General features: G+C 40.4%; 1 protein-coding gene across 10 annotated transcripts in view; it reads right to left on the bottom strand.

The window, feature by feature from the left end:
• CCDC88A (coiled-coil domain containing 88A) overlaps nt 1-18,362 on the bottom strand; it is a 349,307-nt gene extending 330,945 nt beyond the window's left edge. For 7 of the 10 annotated variants that reach the window (XM_050952002.1, XM_050952003.1, XM_050951994.1 and 4 more), the window contains exons 1-3: nt 18,060-18,206; nt 17,229-17,534; nt 17,030-17,130 (exon numbers count right to left, since the gene is read on the bottom strand). In XM_050952002.1, coding sequence (XP_050807959.1) covers nt 17,030-17,130; nt 17,229-17,291 — 164 coding nt within the window. In that variant the 5' untranslated portion in view covers nt 17,292-17,534; nt 18,060-18,206. The other 3 variants (XM_050951995.1, XM_050951996.1, XM_050951997.1) reach the window with 3 other exon arrangements.
• Nucleotides 18,363-19,901: the final 1,539 nt, after the last annotated feature.

The raw sequence follows: 19,901 nt of genomic DNA, 5'->3' as shown, positions 1-19,901 counted from the left end.
CTTGTCCCTCTCAGATTTTGGATGGCACTTCAGATTCTTAAACCTGGGGTTGAGTGCTGTAGATATTTTTAGAAATCTCACAATGGTACCTTCTTTGCATTTTAACAAATCTGCAGTGAAAGTATTCTTAAAATGAACATGTGCTGGGTCATCATTCGAGACAGCTATAACATGAAATATATGGCAGAATGCACATAAAACAGAGCAGGAGACAAATTTGTTACAGAGAGAATTGTAATTAACACATCACTTTTTTAATGAGCATCATCAGCATGGAAGCATGTCCTCTGGAATGGTGGCTGAAGCATAACCAAGTGTAGTATCTGGCATGTAAACATCTTGCAACATTGGCTACAAAAGTGCCATGTGAATGCCTGTTCTCACTTTCAGGTAACACTGTAAACAAGAAGCGGGCAGCAGTAGGACTGAGTGGACTTGTAGGCTCTAAAGTTTTACACTGTTTTGTTTTTGAGTGCAGTTCGGCAAAAACAACAAAAAAAATCTACATTTGTAAGTTACACTTTAATCAAAGAGACTGCACTGCAATACTTGTATGAGGTGAATTAAAAAATACTATTTCTTTTGTTTATCATTTTTACAATGCAAATATTTGTAACCAAAAATAATATAAAGAGTGTACTGTACAATTTGTTTTCTGTGTTGTAAATGAAATCAATATATTTGAAAATGAAGAAAAAATCCAAAAATATTTAATACATTTCAATTGGTATTCTATTGTTTAACAGTGTGATTAATTTTTGAGTTAATCACATAAGTTAACTGCAATTAATCGACAGCCCTACAATTTAGACACATGTAGAGCAAAACATTAAGGGCCTGATCCTGGTAAAATGGAACTACTCACATGGATAGAATTAAGCACATACTGAAGGCCCTGTCTTGACATGCAAGAGAGGTGTGTTTTTTCACTTGGTAGCTCAATAAAGTTACCTGAATAATGAACAAAAAGCCTTCTTAATGCTTGTTAATACACAGACTAACATTTTAAGCCATGTTAACTGGTCATGTTTTAGACTAGGATAAACATTTCTGTACCATTTTGGTACACACAGTATCATAAATATACAGCCACAATCTTCCAAAGCCACCGCAACATTACTTCATATATTTTTTCCTGAAGGGCCTTGTCCCGGTGCGTGACTCGCCGCTGCGGCGCCGCCTGCTGGTCATCTCAGGGAATTCGTGTTTCCAGCCTCCAGAGTGCCCTCTGCAGGCCAGTGTCCCGCTGCCACTGGCTCTCATGTCCCTCCCAGGACCCAATGCCCCTTGTCTTTGGGGTGCTGCCCCCTGGCAAAACCCCCGCAGCCTCAGGGTCTCCCCACCCAGGGGAACCCCTAACCCTCTATCCCAGGGGTCCCCGACATGGTGCCTCTGGGTGCCATGGCGCCCCCTAGGGCATCCATGGGCACCCACCTACTAGCTGCCAGACAAGCAGCCACTGAAATGCCGCCAACAAGTGGCAAGGTCAAGAAGCAGTACTGCCAAAATCCCGCTGCGATGCCTCTTGATGACGCTCCTTCACAGCAGCGATGCCTCTTGATGTTGCTGCTTCACGAGGCATTTCAACGGCTGCTTGTCTGGCAGCCACAGTCCTCAGCGGCTAGTCGTCTGGTGCCCGCCCCATGGAAAAGGTTGGGGATCACTGCTCTATCCCTACGTTGCCTCAGTCATGATCTACTGCCAGTCACCATCTAGCCCCTCCTCACTGGGGCAGACTGCAGTGTAAAAGCCACTCATCATAAGTAAGGGAGGTTTGGACCTGCTGCCTCCGCCTACCCATGGGCTGCCCCCTGTAACTCAGGTACCTAATTGGCCTTCCACCAGGCCGCAGCCTGGAGGGTTTCCAGGCCAGAGCTCCTCCAGTTCCCTTGGCCTTCCCCCAGCCCTGCTCCATTCCAGGTACCTTCTCTCAGCTCCCTGCAGCCAGGTCCCTCCCTCTCAAAGCTAGAGAGAGTCTATGTCTGGCTTCTGGCCCCAGTCCTCTTATAAGGGCCAGCTGGGCCCCCATTAAGCCAGCCACAGATGTGGCTGCTTTCCAATCAGCCTAACCTTTCCCCTGCCACAGCCCACTCCCAGGGCTGTTTTAATCCCTTTTAAGGCAGGAGCAGGTGATCACTCCACTACAGGCCTTGTTTAAAAGGGGAAAGGAAAAAAAAGAAGAAAAAAAAAAAAAAAACATCGAGCAGCAAATGTCTCCCTATAGCTGCCAGCGGGATTTATTTTAGAATTTTTACACATAATGTAAAATACGAATAAGAAACATGGAACCAAATTTTAGAAAGGTCATAGCCCAAAGTGTTTTACACCAAAGAAACAGTAATAAAAATTTAATTGTAAACAGAGTCCTAATAACTAGGTCCCCTAAGATATATTTTTGTGCACATTCAACAGTATAAATTCAATAAATATATATTATTTATCAACTTGTTTCTGCCGCTCCCCCATCCCAAAAATATAGCATATTTAGTTTTAAATTTACTGAATCATCATACAGCTTTTACAAGACCCCCCCCCTTTCCAAATTCTCCCTCTAAAGTCTAGCATTTACATGAAAGGGGGAAAATCTAATGAGGGAAACTGAATCAGTAGGGTCTGGCTAAGCAGTAGCCTTTGACACTGTCTCCGCTCAAAGAGGAACAGGAGTACTTATGGCACCTTAGAGACTAACAAATTTATTTGAGCATAAGCTCTCGTGGGCTACAGCCCACTTCATCGGATGCATGGAATGAAACATATAGTAAGGAGATATATATATACACATACACAGAACATAATCCCAAATTGGGAGTGAGAAACAGAGAAAAAATATAGAAACAAATCTTTTAATTTCAAAATGGGGGATTATATCTGTTATTTGGCTACCAACCCACTTAACTATCAATTAACTGAATTCTAGCAGAAAAAAATAAAAACCAAGCATCCCCACCCCAACTAAAGCACAAGCTGTGTGACCTGGAACAATATATTACTGCACTCTTACTCAGTTTTTCTTTCTAGCAGTAAAACTGAGATAAAATACACACTTCACAGGCTGTTGCAATCTACTCTACTTTAAAACACAAGTTGATTAAAGCACACTAGGAAACTTTTAGTGCAACAGCAGTAGTATCCTATGGCTACACTTTTCGGAGTAGCAGCCGAGTTTGTCTGTATCCACAAAAAGAACAGGAGTACTTGTGGTACCTCAGAGACTAACAAATTTATTTGAACATAAGCTTTTGTGGGCTACAGCTCACTTCTTCAGATGCACAGAATGGAACATATATTGAGGAGATATATATACACATACACAGGCTACACTGACACTATGGCTACATCTATACTTGGAGTGTGATGACCAACTCGAGCACCTACACTCACACTAGCTCTCATCAACCTAGCGCATTAAAAACAGTGGTGTGGTTGCCATGGCACAGGCTAGCCACCTCAAGTACAAACCGGCTTAGAACCCACGGAAACATACTTAGGGTGGCTATTCCATGCCACTGTTCACCACAGTCCATGCTATTGCAGTTACACTACTATTTTTAGCTCGATGAGAGACAGTGTGAATACATCTGCTCAAGCTTATACTCACACCCTCAGCTCTTGAGTGAAGAGGAAGACTTAGTACACCATAGATTTATACTCCAGCTTACCGCTAACTAAGTGTGCATACAGACACATATTAAGATGGCAAGTTTTTTTTTTTTTTAAACTAATCTTCAATCAGTTTTGGTAACTAAATCCCCTCCCATCTGTGGTATAAATTGGTGATAAGGACAAAGCTAGCAAGATAGGAAATTGACTTCTGACACTTATGCTAGATCTACGATAGGAGTACTTAGCCGGTACAACTATACCAGTACACTAGCCCAGCTAAGCAATCTTAGTGTAGAGTTTGTCTGCAAAACTGCCATTTTGCAAGTATACCTTATTCCATTACAGTCCCCACCAGTACCCCTGAAGCAAAATAAACTACACTGGCAAAAGCATAGTTTTGGCAGTAAAACTCCACCTACACTACAAATTTTTGTCTGCACAGCTATGTCAGTCCAATTTGGTAATTATTCACACCTCTGACAGACATAGCAGCAAAATTTCACAATGTAGATCTGGGCTTATTTATATCAATAAAAGTCAGTTCTCCCCCTTAAGTAACCCTTCTGAATCAGAGGAGTGTTTCACTTCCACTCGACTTTTCGCTCAACACTGGGTACGCCAAAGGGAGTTATTAGAACATTAAATATGTGGGTTTTATGCATGATGAAGTATTTAAGAGCCAGTTGTAACTACTGTTTATGAACAAACTGATAATTTCATTGCCAGACATCAACTGTGTTATGGCAGTAGTTGCTTTTCAGGTTAGGAATTAAGATAGCACCCTATTTTAAATCCAATTTTTAAAACTTTTCTCAACTACCACACAAAATTCTTCAGTCTTCCTTAAGTTTTGCACACATCTCATCTGAGGCCCATTTTTTACTGGAAAATTGTCAACCTTCTAAATTACCGTATTTTGAAATTTTAACTGAAGTTTACCTTTTTGAAACTTATTCTTATACACCTCTATCCTGATATAACGCTGCCTAATATAACATGAATTCAGATATAAAGCGGTAAAGCAGCGCTCCGGGAGGGCAGGGCTGCGTGCTCCGGTGGATCAAATCAAGTTCGATCTAACGTGGTTTCACCTATAACACGGTAAGATTTTTTGGCTCCCAAGGACAGCGTTATATCAAGGTAGAGGTGTATTTTTTTGCTTCAACATATTTCCAAAATGGATTGGCCTAGAAACTCCAAATTTGTTTAGTTTAGTTGGCTTTGCTGAGAAGTGCCTTTTAGTATTTTTCAATAGGGCATTTAATATATAAAGAGGGCCTCTATAAAAAATGTATAAGGGGCAACACTTATAAAACATTTATAGTATAAATGTTATAAACAAACACAGACCTTCTGGCTCCAGCTGCTAGACTGAACCAGAGTTGGGGAAGTAGGAGGCCAAAAGGAAATTTGGTGGAGCAGGAGTCCCAGGAAAGATATGAAGGTGAATGCCTAGAGATGGAGGCAGGAAAATAAAGATACATATGCACAGGTGTCATGGAGTTGTGCTCCCCAATCTCAGAAATATCTTAGAGCAGAGGTCATTGGCAGGAGAGGACCAGGGTATTAAGGAAGTATGAGGGGGAATGAAGGACAGTTTACTTAACCGCCAATAGAGAGAGGTGAGGGGTGCCACAGAGAGGACATGGAATAAGGACAAAGGAAAGGGGGCATGGAACTGGGGGAGGACATATAGGGGTGTGTGCGTATGCATGCGAAGGGGACCTCGGGGAGAAAAGAAGGACAGGGAAAGACCAATTGTTGGAAAATTTCCATGTGGATATGTCTCTCCATGTCTTCTATTCCTTTCATCCATCCACTACCCCAATATATGACGCAAGTACAGATCCTACCACCATACACCTCCTATGGACTTGCTAACATGCAAGATGGACGCCCTACTTTAGATAAAGTAAATCATTAGGCATTTATAAAATCTCATTTCTTATTGACAGGATCCTTCTCCGAAAATAATATTTAGGGCCCTGTGTACACGGCAGCAATGGAATTTGTTGTGGAACTTTCTCCTCGTTGCACAATTGCACTCCACGATCTTAAATTTCGTTTTAAAAAATTCTAGCACTTCTGATAGCAAAGAGTTAAAAATGTGGACAAATAAAACAAACAGTGACACTTGCCTGTGTCTGTAACACTAGGTCTGAAAAGTGTGAACCTGCCCCATTCATCTTAATTGAGGGAAGAGGGCATGGACTCTGCAGCTGCAAAATTTGACATTTTTCCAAGGTGCTACAGAATTCAGCATTCTGCTTCTAAATTCACCTAACATTTTGTTTTCCATCTCCCTACCCTGGCAGGACTTGCCTGCAGCTGCCTCTTGCCTCCAGCTTTCTTCACAAGGAGGAGTTAGTTGGATTACAGTGCACGTTTTGCATACATGGCACAGAAATGAGGAGGAGGCTGTTGAGTAGGCCGCCTGCACAATATCATGGGAATTGAGGGACCCCTGAGGGCAGTCAGCCAATAGAAAAAGCAGAGTGAAAATAAACACTTACCTTCTAAAATAATACCTGTAAAAATATTGTTGAGAATTATAACTTACTAATTGATGTAATATTCATATTTTCAACCAAAAGACAGTTTGGGCATGGGTAGCAGGAATGAGAGTGCAATACAATAAAGTAATGTAGGGTCTGGTGCTACAGAATTTGGTCTTGTGCATCAGAGTTCACCAGACCCCACTAATAATCTAGTTACTTTTTAATTTGAGTTTTGTATATAGTTTTGCAAACTTCAGCTGAAGGCAGTGTAAGTCACACATGGGGCTAGTGACTGATAAAGATTATACACCAATGGGGAATTAGTTGGATTCCTTAATGTAACAGAACAGTCAGTGTTCTCATGTAAAAATACTTCATTAATAGGTGGAGATGAACCTGCTGGGAGATGCTAAGTAGCTCCTCCTGATGCACCATTGTGTTACTCCATGCTGATCAAGAGCAAGACCACCCACGGTAGTGACTGTACAGTCCTGAAAAAGGAACCCAAAGAGCAGTAGCCAAACTTGAACTTTAGCTGAACATTGTTATTTGTTTATTTTCTCCAATTAAAAAGCCAAACTCCAGGAAGGAAGAGAGTATTGACTCCACACAGTGTATGGACTGTTTTAGAGAAGGATGAGAATGGTACCTACTCATACTTAGTATTGCTAAAGCTGAAAATTTTAACTCTAAATGGTGAATTTCTAATTTATTTTTAAATATGCTTGATTTAGCTACCATTAGTTTTCAAGATCTAAATTCAGCTCTTTGAAAGTGATACTTGCAATTTGTCTGTGCTGCATGCTCTTTTTCCCCCCATCATTACCAAAAGGTTTATATCCCAATAGTGGCACTATTTCCATAATAGACATAAAGCACAATCAAAGGAACTCTTCCATAAGACCATAATATAGCTGCAGGACACTGTTATACGGCTGAAAGCTCATGGATGGTGTAAATGTAATGATAGTCCCAAATCCTGCAAACATTTACATGCTGAACTTTATTTAATGGGACTAAACTTTGAAAGATCCAGGCCACAAACTATACTACTGTTAGATTTCCATAAAACACAAAAGATGCCTACATAATATAGAATGCCAACTATTAAAGCTAAAACAAAAACAAGCTTTCCATAAGAGACTGGTTACGACTGTCTTGTCACTTTCATACTTTAATAGTATGTGAACGTAACAATTTATGCATCGAGTACAATTATCTTTGTTAATCAACAGGTTTAAGGATTTACTGAGTATGCAGGTTATTCCACTGACAGTGTTATATAAATAGCATTTGATGTTAGCTGTTTCCACATGAGAACTAACAAACGTTCGAGTTTCTCCTTTTGTACAAAGTCCTGCGGTCTTGACATTCCCGCATACAATAAAATATTTGAATGATCTAATGTGCTGCTGAAATTGTATTATGTGATATGTTCCTATCTACTGCAAAAAGATAAATTTATTTTCTTAAATATAGGCAAAGGTGAAAATTTATTAATTCTCACATAAGAGTTGGTACTCATAACACAAAAAATGCAGTAGTCACTACTGAGTCAAAGAAATTTTCCATTTGTACAAGTTTTTAAATAGTTTAGTTTATTTTGATAAAACAGTACTAATCTGAGAAATTTATCAATGTAACTTTAGACAACTTTTTTCAATTCAAAATATAATTTCTCTTTACTTTGTATTTCTTTTAGTAAATGGTACTTTAAATATGTAAATATTTAAGTTACAAGCCTTCTATACATCATAATCGTAACATATTTATATAGCAAGAAATATTTTAAGATTAAAAAATAGAAGATTAATAGTCAGGGCCTTTGTGATCTATGGATGAAAATATCTAAGCGCTAACAATGTGTTACTGTGTAAGTGCATGCAGATGTGCAATAGGAGCACTATATCAGAGGGGTAGCTGTGTTAGTCTGGATCTGTAAAAGCAGCAAAGAATCCTGTGGCACCTTATAGACTAACAGACGTTTTGGAGCATGAGCTTTCGTGGGTGAATACCCACTTCATCGGATGTACCCACGAAAGCTCATGCTCCAAAACGTCTGTTAGTCTATAAGGTGCCACAGGATTCTAATAGGAGCACTATATACATTGAAAAAAAAATAACTAAAATACAGTTTTAAATACCGTTTAATCTATTTTAGGTACTTATATGGTGACACTTATAGTAGTATCTGAGCACTTCACAATCTTCAATCCATTTACCTTCACAGGGAATACTATTAACTTTATTTTACAGGTGGGGAACTGAGGCAGAGAAAGACTTGACTTGAGTCATACAGGAAGTCTGTGTGGAAGCAGGAAATCACATCCATAACTCCCAAGTCTCAAGCTACCTTTCTAATCACTGGACTATCCTTTCTCCCTTAAAGAGTATTAGTTTGGAAGCTGTCTCTGAAGTTCCCAGTAAAGGAAGAGATCCTCTGAAGTTTGTGTACCATATGGCAGTAGTTCTCAAATTTATTTAATTGCGCTCCCCTTCTATGTGTCTGTAGTAGTTTACATCCCCCCCCACCACACAGGTACATATACCAATTAAAAAAAATGCAACTCATTAAATATTAAAAATAGTAAGGCATGGATTCAAAACAGAACCAATGATGAACTGTAATAAGAGCAAAAGCAAAACTGTAATTGTGGTCGATGCTATGACACGGTGTACACAATTAATCGTAAGCAAACAGATTAACCTACAGTTGGCAATGACTTTGTATAATGATATGTAATCTTACCAGAAATCCATCAACATGCACAGCGCCATCTAGAGTCAAATGCATAACACCATCCGAGGGCCTGATATGTCTCAAATAAAAAGCTTTGCTAATTCATTGTTGTGGGTAAAATGTGTGCAGTCACACACACACAGAGAATACATTACATGGCCCCCAGGGTGGCCTGCCTTCTCTCCAGTTTGAGAGCTTCTGCCATATGGCAGGGGCTCTCAAACTTTTTTCCCTGAGTCCCCATCTGTGTAGCTGCGACAGGCACTGCAGCCCACTATTAACACTTCTTGAGGAAAGTTATTCATTTTAATTTTTACACACATATTAACTAAAATACTGTAAATAAACAATGTACATGTTTCCTTTTCATTTTAAATTGCACCAGCAGACCACCCAGGCCCACAATCTGGGAACCCCTGCTGTTTAGTACCTGTTTTAGTTTCATCTGCATTCAAAAGGAACCAAAGATACATGCAAAATTACAAAGCATAGAAATTTCTCTTTTCGATTGAGAACTGGTGAAATCAATCTAGATACAAATAAAAGTCTCAGTACCCACTATATTCCTTCTGGAAACAAATTATTCTGACTGACATCCGCTTCCATAGTCATGAAACATCTTAACTCTTGGAAGTAAAGTTTGTCCAGCTAGGAGTAGGGCATTGTAAATGCCAGACTAAAATTCCTGATGGCTGGCTAATCCAGGACAGAACCAATGTCCCTACTTTAAAATCACACAAATGTTTTCTCTAACAAACAAAACCTCCTTTTAGACTGCATAACTTAGACTTGTTTTAACATAAACCATCTCTAATCTGAGATTAATACTCTCCTTCATAAATTCATGTAACATTTGTTTTAAAACATTTGGCAAAAATGAAATATGTACCAAAGCAGAAAAGCAGCAGGGCTTCAACAGTTGAAACAGTGTCCAATTGTTCATGTTCCGAACCTACGTAAATTGCTTACCGTCATGGTTTCTCTACTCACATATTAACCACCTCACACCCACCTCCAATACTGACAGCAGAAACAAGTAATGTCATCCTATAAAAAGGTTTCAGCCAATACATATTGCTAGCTGTACTCTGGCAGTAAAATACTAACATTAATAGCATTTGACAATTGAAGCAAACTAGTGTAGAATGTTAAGAAGCTGATGCACTTAATGTATTAGACACCTACTTTCCCTAGCACTTCTCACATCTAACGCAACTATCACTCCTAATGATTCTCACTGGAACAACAGTTCATGCTCTCCATTGGAGTACAAAAGTATGGAGGTGTAAATAATGTTTCTTTCTAACCCTATCACGAGATATCTAGACAATTATCACATTGTGATTTTTAGAAAACTTTTCAAAAGCTGGAATGTCTCAAAATGCATTAGCACTAGTTTTTCTGTCATACTTCTCTTGTACATGGTAACCAAAGCTTTAAAGAAAGAGTATAGGTAATAATACCAATGAATGTTAAGGTTCATTTTAAAACTGCATCTATCTTTAAGTGCATATCTCTGTAAGGGTTTTAAACTGCTGACCGTTGCTGTAATATCTGAGCACTTTCCAGGTAAAATCAGTAGCAACAGCAAAGTGCTCAGTAGACTTCTAGGAGCTTTTGGATCTCCTCCATTTTTGAAGTAACATTTCTGCCGGAGGCACAGCTTTGTTTCTTGAGCTGTTTGTTTGTTTCAGTGGGTGTTTGGGAAGATGAGTGGAGATTCAACATTATGAGTGTAATTCTTGCTATAGTGAAAAGAACATGTATGGATTATCTACAATGTATGCTCAGCATACAGTTTTTCAAACTCGCATATCCTTTTCAAAGGAAGAAAAGTAAGCCTTCGATGAAAAACTGCAAAATTCCAAAACTGACATTTTTGCCATTGTCATAAACAGATAGTTAAGGGTTAATAGAACAGGAGTACTTCATGTCTCTTTGCCTGTAAAGGGTTAACAAGTTCAATGAGCCAGGCTGTCACCTGACCAGAGGACCAATCAGGGGACAGGATACTTTCAAATCTTGAGGGAGGGAAGTTTTTGTGTGTGCTATTAGATTTTGGTGGTTGTTCTCTCTGGGTTCTGAGAGTGACCAGATGTGCAACCAGGTTTCTCTCCAATCTCTCTGATACAGGCTCTTATGTACTCAGAATAGTAAGTACTAGGTAGATAAGGCGAGTTAGGCTTATGTTTGTTTCTTTATTTGCAAATGTGTATTTGGCTGGAAGAAGTTCAAATTTGTATTTTGCTGAAAGGATTTTTATTTGTACTTGTATACTTAGGCTGGGAGAATATTCCCAGTGTCTATAGCTGAAAGACTCTGTAACATATTCCATCTTAAGTTTACGAAGATAATTTTTACTGTTTTTCCCTCTTTAATTAAAAGCTTTTCTTGTTTAAGAACCTGATTTTTTTATTCTGGTGAGACCCCAGGGGACTGGGTCTGGATCCACCAGGGAATTGGTGGGGAGAAAGGAGGGAAGCGGGAGAGAAAGGTTATTTTCTCTCTGCGTTAGGATTACTTTCTCTCTCAGGGAGACTCTGGGAGGGGGAGAGAGAAGGAGGGGGGAAGGTGGATTTTCCTCTCTGTTTCAAGATTCAAGGAGTTTGAATCACAGTGATCTTCCAGGGTAACCCAGGGAGGGGAAGCCTGGGAGAGGCAACGGTGAGGGAAAGGATTTACTTTCCTTGTGTAAAGATCCAGAGGGTCTGGGTCTTGGGGGTCCCCAGGCAAGGTTTTGGGGGGACCAGAGTGTACCAGGCACTGGAATTCCTGGTTGGTGGCAGCGCTACAAGTACTAAGCTGGTAATTGAGCTTAGAGGAATTCATGCTGGTACCCCATCTTTTGGACGCTAAGGTTCAGAGTGGGGAATTATACCATGACAGCCATACTTTACCTACTTACAGACAAGACTATCTGGAACTTGGATTGGGTCCTAAAAGTCAACACAAAGGCTAAAAATGAGCCTTTCAGTTGGAATACAGTCAAGCCTCAAACAGGAAACATTTTTTTTCACCCTTGCCAAATATAAATTTTTAAAAAGAGCTGTTGGAGAGATTTTGCTCAAACGTCCAAGAAACTTCAAATTTGGACAGAGTGCAAGCACAGCAAATTTCAACCCAAAAAATTAATATTATGGAAACAAGTTACAAACATGAAAACAAAAGGTTATAAATGAAATTATTTTTACAAATATAGTAATATTGGACACCACCAACTCCCTCATCTCTATTTCTAATGTGATGCACAATTTATTGGCCAGACTATCAAATCTTCTTTTTTTTTTAAATTATCTCTAATGGATTTTAAAATTTAAAAAAAAATGTGTATATTTTTGCATTTTATCTATACATACAATGACCACTTTTCTAAGTGGATGACATTCTTCAGGATGTGGTCCAAGATTTATACACAAAGACAAGACAAAAAAGCACCAGGGCCTGAAGCTTGGGCAGAGATCCTCATGACAACTGTACCTGTCGAGTTTGTATTATTTTTAATAATTCGGAGGAAGGCTACCAGCATATTTCTACCAGTATCTTTTCTCAGAAAAAATTCCAAAGACTTGAGAAAGTGTTCAGAATTTCATTCCTGATATTTTCAAGATTAAACTATTAAGTTTTTGACCAAAGTTAGTGATCAGCCTCCAATTTAAAATTAAACATTTTTATAATGAATAAAAGTTCTGTTGCCAGAATATACATTCAAGTAGCTGCCAAATTACTTTAACTTTTCTGATCTGGATTATGTCAAATTCAATTATGCAGTAACAACATGTTTCAATAAATTCATCAGTAGAAGACACCGTACTTTTCAATCACCTACACATTTATGCAACAATAATAGCTTTCTAGAAGAAGATACACATTTTTAAAAAGACTTCACCATACTTTTCACATTTCTCTGCAGAATCTGTATTACAAAAATAAATTTTAAATATTGGTTCTACTGAAGTTAATGGCAAAAGTGAGGCTTGACTTCAGTAGGCCCAAAACTTGGATTTAAAGTTGCTCAGTACATCCAGTATACAGTGTTCATAAAATTAGTAATTTTACAATATTTTTACCACAAGTGAAAACAGTACAAATAGAGTACACGAATGTGCCTGGCCATCACTGGGCAGTGTTCTTGGTGAACAGCTGTCATTGCAAGCTGCTTACACACTGGTATATATCTACTTATGTGTACAGTTATTCCTATCTAGATATCCAAGCATAGGTTAAATTTATATAGGAAGACTTTAAAATATCGTGGGGAGAAAAAATCAAGGGGCTGCTTTAAATGAGAAGTTCTTTCAACCAGTACCATTTTGCTTCTTATTAGTGAAGTACAGTACTACAGAAATGTACGTGACAGATAACAGGGAGTCCAGTGGCACCTGAAAGACTAATACAGTGGTTTCCAATGCACCCGCATCCTGGCCCCCGGGAGAGCACCCGCCGAAATGCCGCCGAATTTCAGCAGCATTTCGGCGGGGACGCCTTTCGATGACGACACTCGTCATCAACAAGTGACATCATTGAGAGGCGTCGCTCCCAAATTTTGGCAGGGACGCCTCTCAATGACGCCGCTTGCCATTGACAAGTGACATCATCGAGAGGCATCACTCCCGAATTTCGTCGGGGATGCCTCTCGATGACGTCGCTTGTCAACGGCAAGTGGCGTCATCAAGAGGAGTCGCCGCCAAAATGCCGCCAAAATTCGGAGGCATTTCGGCAAGTGCTCCACTGCCGCAGTGGTCCTTCATCTGGCACCCGCCAGACAAAAAGGTTGGGGACCACTGGACTAACAGAAAGATGTCACTATCTGGGCAATATACTAGTAAGCAACGTTCCATAGTCACAATTGTGGTAGAAATCACAATACTTCTTAATAAACTGATGTATACTGCAGTTCTGTTTTTACTGACACTTCAATAAGTGAAGCTGTCATAAACAGATAGTTAAGGGTTAATGTCTCTCTTACCTGTAAAAGGTTAACAAGCTCAGTGAACCTGGCTGACACCTGACCAAAGGACCAATCAGGGGACAAAATACTTTCAAATCTTGGTGGAGGGAAGTTTTCGTTTTGTGCTGTTTGTTTGTTTTTTTGTTCTTTGTTCTCTCTTGGGACTAAGAGCGACCAGACGTGCAACCAGATCTGTCTCCATTCTTTCAAACAGTCTCTCATGTTCAGAATAGTAAGTACTGGCTAGAAAAGGCGACTCAGTTTTATGTTTGTTTTCTTAATTTGCAAATGTGTATTTTGCTGGAAGGATATTTTACCTCTGTTTGCTGTAACTTGTAGCTTAGGCTAGGGGGGATGAAGTCCCTCCAGTCTATGTATAAGCTTAGACTCTGTAAACATTTTCCATCTTGATTTTACAGAGATAATTTTTATTTTTTCTTTCTTTAATTAAAAGCTCTCTCTTTTTTTTTTTTAAGAGACTGATTGATTTTTTTCCTTGTGTAAGACTCAAGGGGATTGGGTCTGGACTCACCAGGGAGTAGTGGGGGGAGAGAAGGTGGGGGGGGGAAGATTAATTCCTCTCTGGTTTGGGATCAAAGGAGTTTGGATCAGTGTCTCTCTCAGGGTAAACCAGAGAGGGATGGATTCAATATGAAAATTGAAAGGTGGATAAGGAACTGGTTAAAGGGGAGACTCCAACGGATCATACTGAAGGGTGAACTGTCAGGCTGGAAGGAGGTTACTAGTGGAGTTCCTCAAGGATCAGTTTTGGGACCAATCTTATTTAACCTTTTTATTACTGACCTTGGCACAAAAAGCGGGAATGTGCTAATAAAGTTTGCGGATGACACAAAGTTGGGAGGTATTATTAACACAGAGAAGGATCGGGATATCCTACAGGAAGATCTGGATGACCTTGTAAACTGGAGTAATAGTAATAGGATGAAATTTAATAGTGAAAAGTGCAAGGTCATGCATTTAGGGATTAATAAGAATTTTAGTTATACATTGGGGACACATCAGTTGGAAGCAACAGAGGAGGAGAAGGACCTTGGAGTATTGGTTGATCACAGGATGACTATGACCCGCCAATGTGATATGGCCGTTAAAAAAGCTAATGCAGTTTTTAGGATGCATCAGGCGAGGTATTTCCAGCAAAGATAAGGAGGTGTTAGTACCATTATATAAGGCACTGGTGAGACCTCATCTGGAATACTGTGTGCAGTTCTGGTCTCTCATGTTTAAGAAGGATGAATTCAAACTGGAACAGGTTCAGAGACGGGCTACTAGGATGATCCGAGGAATGGAAAACCTGCCTTATGAAAGGAGACTCAAAGAGCTTGGCTTGTTTAGCCTAGCCAAAAGAAGGCTGAGGGGGGATATGCTTGCTCTTTATAAATATATCAGAGGGATAAATACCAGGGAGGGAGAGGAATTATTTAAGCTTAGTACCAATGTAGGCACAAGAACAAATGGGTATAAACTGGACACTAGGAAGTTTAGACTTGAAATTAGATGAAGGTTTCTAACCATTAGAGGAGTGAAGTTCTGGAACAGCCTTCCAAGGGGAGTAGTGGGGGCAAAAGACATATCTGGCTTTAAGACTAAGCTTGGTAAGTTTATGGAAGGGATGGTATGATGGGATAGCTTAATTCTGGCAATTGATCTTTGATTATCAGCAGATAAGTATTCCCAGTGGTCTGTGATGGGATGTTGGATGGGATGGGATCTGAGTTACTGCAGAGAATTCTTTCCTGAGCCCTGGCTGGTGAGTCTTGCCCACATGCTCAGGGTTTAGCTGATTTCCATATTTGGGGTCGAGAAGGAATTTTCATCCGGGGCAGATTGGCAGAGGCCCTGGAGGTTTCTCGCCTTCCTCTGCAGCGTGGGGCATGGGTCACTTGCTGGTGGATTCTCTGCAGCCTGAGGTCTTCAAACCACAATTCGAAGACTTCAATAACTTGGACATAGGTTAGGGGTTTGTTATATAAGAGGATGGGTAGGGTTCTGTGGCCTGCTTTGTGCAGGTGGTCAGACTAGATGATCATATTGGTCCCTACCCTAAAGTCTATTAGTCTATGAGGGGAAGTCTTGGGGGGGGGGGGAAGGAAGGGGAATGGTTTATTTCCCTTTGTTTTAAGACCCAAGGGGTTTGGGTCCTGGGTCCCCCAGGGAAGATTTTGGGGAGATAGGGAGTGTACCAGACACTGGAATTTCTGGTTGGTGGCAGCGCTATCAGATCTAAGCTAGGAATTAAGTTTAGAAGGGTACATGCAGGTCCCCATTTTCTGGACGCTAAAGTTCAAAGTGGGAATAATATCTTGACAGGAGCACTTATTTTCTTCAACATACATATTTTCTAGATTATGACTAATATATTAATCTAATTCATTCATTCATGTCACTTTCTGTAGCTCTTATATAATTATACACACCTTTCAAACAATCAAAATTTTCAATAATTAGTTTCTGATACCAAGCAGAAAAAACTGTGTTGTGTTTGGTTTGTGGCAATAAACAAAACACTTCACTGATCATTTTAGCTTCTATAGCATGAATAAAAATGTAGCCATACAACAATGCACAACCAGCGCTTACTAAAGTTTCTGATCCTGTAAAAACAAAGTCAAAAACAAGTCTGTCCCTCTTAGCATGCATCCGATATATAACAGTGCATCACACAATTTCAAAAAATCCTATACCACAAGAACTAAAACAAACATTAGACCCTCATCAACAGGCAAATTATTAGTCATTCTGGTCGTTAATTTTAATTTAATTTATATCTTATTTTAAACCATTTATGTCAAAATGAAACTGTATTAACAGATATTTATAAAAATACAATTTCTATTAAATCTTACATTTCATGATCCTGTGGGTCTTGCACCACATACTTTGCAATTATGTCATTTTTGCCATAGCGTCTCAGACTTGCAAATTCTAGTGGCAGTATCATATAATTAACAATACAGTTCCAGATTTTGAATAGTAAATTTTAGAAATATGTTTTCTATATTAGAAAAAAAATTCCAGCAGAAATAAATTAAACTAAATATAGTATAAGTTAGATTCTCCTCATAGCTGACCACGTGAATACTTTTAGCCAAAACACAATTTTATGATCAGACATATTTACAATGCGATGCCTGGAAGTCAAATGACATGTTGAAGAAACAAAGGACTTGACAAAAAATAAAATATACAATGACAAGAAAAAACACATACATGGGCACTTACATTTGGAGCATGACTTCGTTCAAGAATATGCCATCCACTAGAGCCACATATTCCTCCAGGTTGCTCCCATTTCCTCCAGCTAAGGGTCCAAATGTCTTAACCTAAAATATAATCATCACAATGACACTAACTCCACTTCAATCTCTGCAGCTAGATATTTACCCTTAAAGAAATGCCATTTGTGAAAATTAATGCTTACCCAGGTGACAAGAGGGCTAGATATAAACTGCTCCAACAGGGGTGTGAATATCTCATTCTCCATTTTATAAAAAAGGCTAAAATCAATGTGGCTCCTTTGCTTCAAAAAATACAGATTTGCCTTCTTTGTAGCAACTCTCTAAAATACTCCAAGGATTTAGCAGCAGCAAATGACCCCCATTTCTTCAAAGCAATATAAAAAACAGCGCATTGGCAACTGGGATTTATCCTCTTCTTTTAAAAAAAAAAGCAATCGAAAGCCCATCTAAATTCATTTCAGCCTTCCCATTCATGGGTCTCTCCCGTTCTACAGTGAAGGGGAAGAAGGAAGGAGAGAAAGGAGGAAGGCTGTTGGAGTCTACATCAGACCAAAAAAAAAAAACCCTCCAGGCTACCACAGCAACTCCTCATTCAGCGAGGGGAAGCCCCAGTTAAACTCTCCAGGCTAATCGGCCCCCAGAGCAAGGAAAGGAGGAAGTGAGGGGCAAATACCACTCACCAGCCTCCGCCTCAGATTAAAGGTTTTGCCGACGAGAGGCACAGCCTCTGACCCCGCTCCACCCCCACCAGTGTCACAGGCAGCCCAGGGATAGGGAACCAGCCCCTCAGCAGCGAAGGGAACCTATTGCTAATCAGTTCCCCTTTTCAGCCCCCGCTGTCACCAGCTGAACTACGACAGAGAAGGGACAAGACCCCTCCCTACACGCACCCTGCCTCGCCCCGCGATCTCGCCCTCCCCCACGCCCGCTGCTCTCGCAGTCTCCCTCCTTCCCGCGGCTCCTCAGCGCCCCACACCCCTCCTTGGCGCTTTGCTGCTCCTGAGCCCCCCTACCTCCCAACAGACTCCTCGATCCCCCCTGCTTCCCTGGCTCCTCAACGTCCCGCTGACCCTGAGAACTAATTTCCTTTGCAGGAACCGCCACTCTTCCCTTCTCCAAGTAACGGCCACCAAGCCCCGGTCAGCCCCAGCACAGCCGCATCACACTCTCTATGCGCACTGCTCCAAGGAAAGCAAGAGCGCATGGATCGCGAGCGCCTCTCTGCAAAAGCGAAGAGTAACCCTCCGCCTCTGCCTCTGGATGGTGAGGGACTTGAGGAGGGGGATGGGAGGCCACTGCGTGACTCGCGCCCGCGCACACGCTTTCAGCTCGCGCAGTGCAGCTGAGCCAGCGGAGGGGCGGGACGGAACGCGCGAGCGCGGAGAAGCTTCAATGGACTGAGGGTGGGCGGAGGGTGCTTTGCCCTCCGGCTCTTCAGAGGGTGGACTGCTCTGCCTGTCCCCGCGCAAAAGGAGACTGATTCAATTTGACTCTGTGGGGAAAAGCTGTGCGAGGGAAGAGTGGGGTGAAATCCCCCTGGGGTGGGGCAAAGATGGAGTCGATTTTCTCCAACTCCCCTTGAGGCGAAAGAGAGGCGCTGAATTCTCCCATTTCTGCCCCTTGCGGATGAGGTGGTTCAGCCACGCTCATAAACGTGGATCATAGGGGGTTTCTGAGGGAGAGGGTCCTCTTTTTGCTTTTAATATAAAGGTGGAATTGAGATATAGACGAAACCAGTCTGCTTGAACTTGGGACAAAGAGGGGAAGGAGGACGATCTTGTTAATGATGACAAGCAATTTGTTCACCAACGCTATTGTCCTTGTGCTGTCTCCTCTTTCTTGCGCATTCAATTCTCACCTCAAGCATTATATTAATATAGGGGATTTTATGTACTTAATATACTCAGACTGTACTGTACTGACAGAGCAGTATGCAAAATCTCAGACTAAATCCAACCGCTCCCGTGACAGGAGAGAAATTGTAGCTGCATATTTTCCAGATAACTTTATCTTGTTTTTCCAGCACTCCAACGTGTGTGTGTACACTTTCATTTAAAAAAATCAATTCCCTAATATGGTTGAAATTAAATGTTTGAAAAAATTCCAAATAGGGAAACAGATTGTGGTTTTTAACCCAAATGTCTGGATGCTGTATCTGTCCTAATTCTCTAAGATTAGGAAGGAAATCTCCCTTAATGACCTCTTCTATACTAGAGAGGATCACTCTGTAAAAGAATAGAAGAATAAATTATTGGTTGTGGGGAAAATAGTCTTTAAATCAGATTTCAAATAAAAGAGATTTACTGGTAAATTATTGACACACAACAAAAGTTGTAGATTTGGGTAGCTTTGCTTTGCAATGATGAGATTTCATCTCTCTGCAGATCAGTCATGGATGTATATAAAGCAAGGTCTTCTTTCTCCTCTTCCCTCCCAAAACCAGATGAGTAGGGAGGTTTCATTATTAGTTTTGCCATGAAATGGGAATAGGCAGAAAAAAAATGTTGTGAAATCTTGGACCAGAGTAAAGGTCTGGTTATACATGAGTGAAATAACAGCCAATAAACTACTAGCCCTTAAAGACCACTACAAAAGCATTTTTGTAAAAGCCTGAATAGCTAACCAGTAAGCTCTCTGTGAACTATAAAGCATTTCCTGCGAATTAAAGACTGGCTAGGAGGAATTGCTGATCTAAGGCTCAGCTAGAGGTTAGTAACACCACTTGGTCTTCAATTCCTGGAAAATGCTTTGTGCTGACATCTGTGTTGTTGTTGTTATGAGATGAACATTTGATGAAACAGTTTTAAAAGTATGTTTTGTTTGGGTTTTTTCCAGCCTGTGTGTTGTATGCCTTC

Source organism: Gopherus flavomarginatus, chromosome 4 (genome assembly GCF_025201925.1).
Source record: "Gopherus flavomarginatus isolate rGopFla2 chromosome 4, rGopFla2.mat.asm, whole genome shotgun sequence".
In the NCBI taxonomy this organism is placed as follows: Eukaryota; Metazoa; Chordata; order Testudines; family Testudinidae; genus Gopherus; species Gopherus flavomarginatus.
The sequence above is the reverse complement of the archived record's forward strand: the minus strand, read 5'-3'. Positions and strand labels throughout refer to the sequence as shown.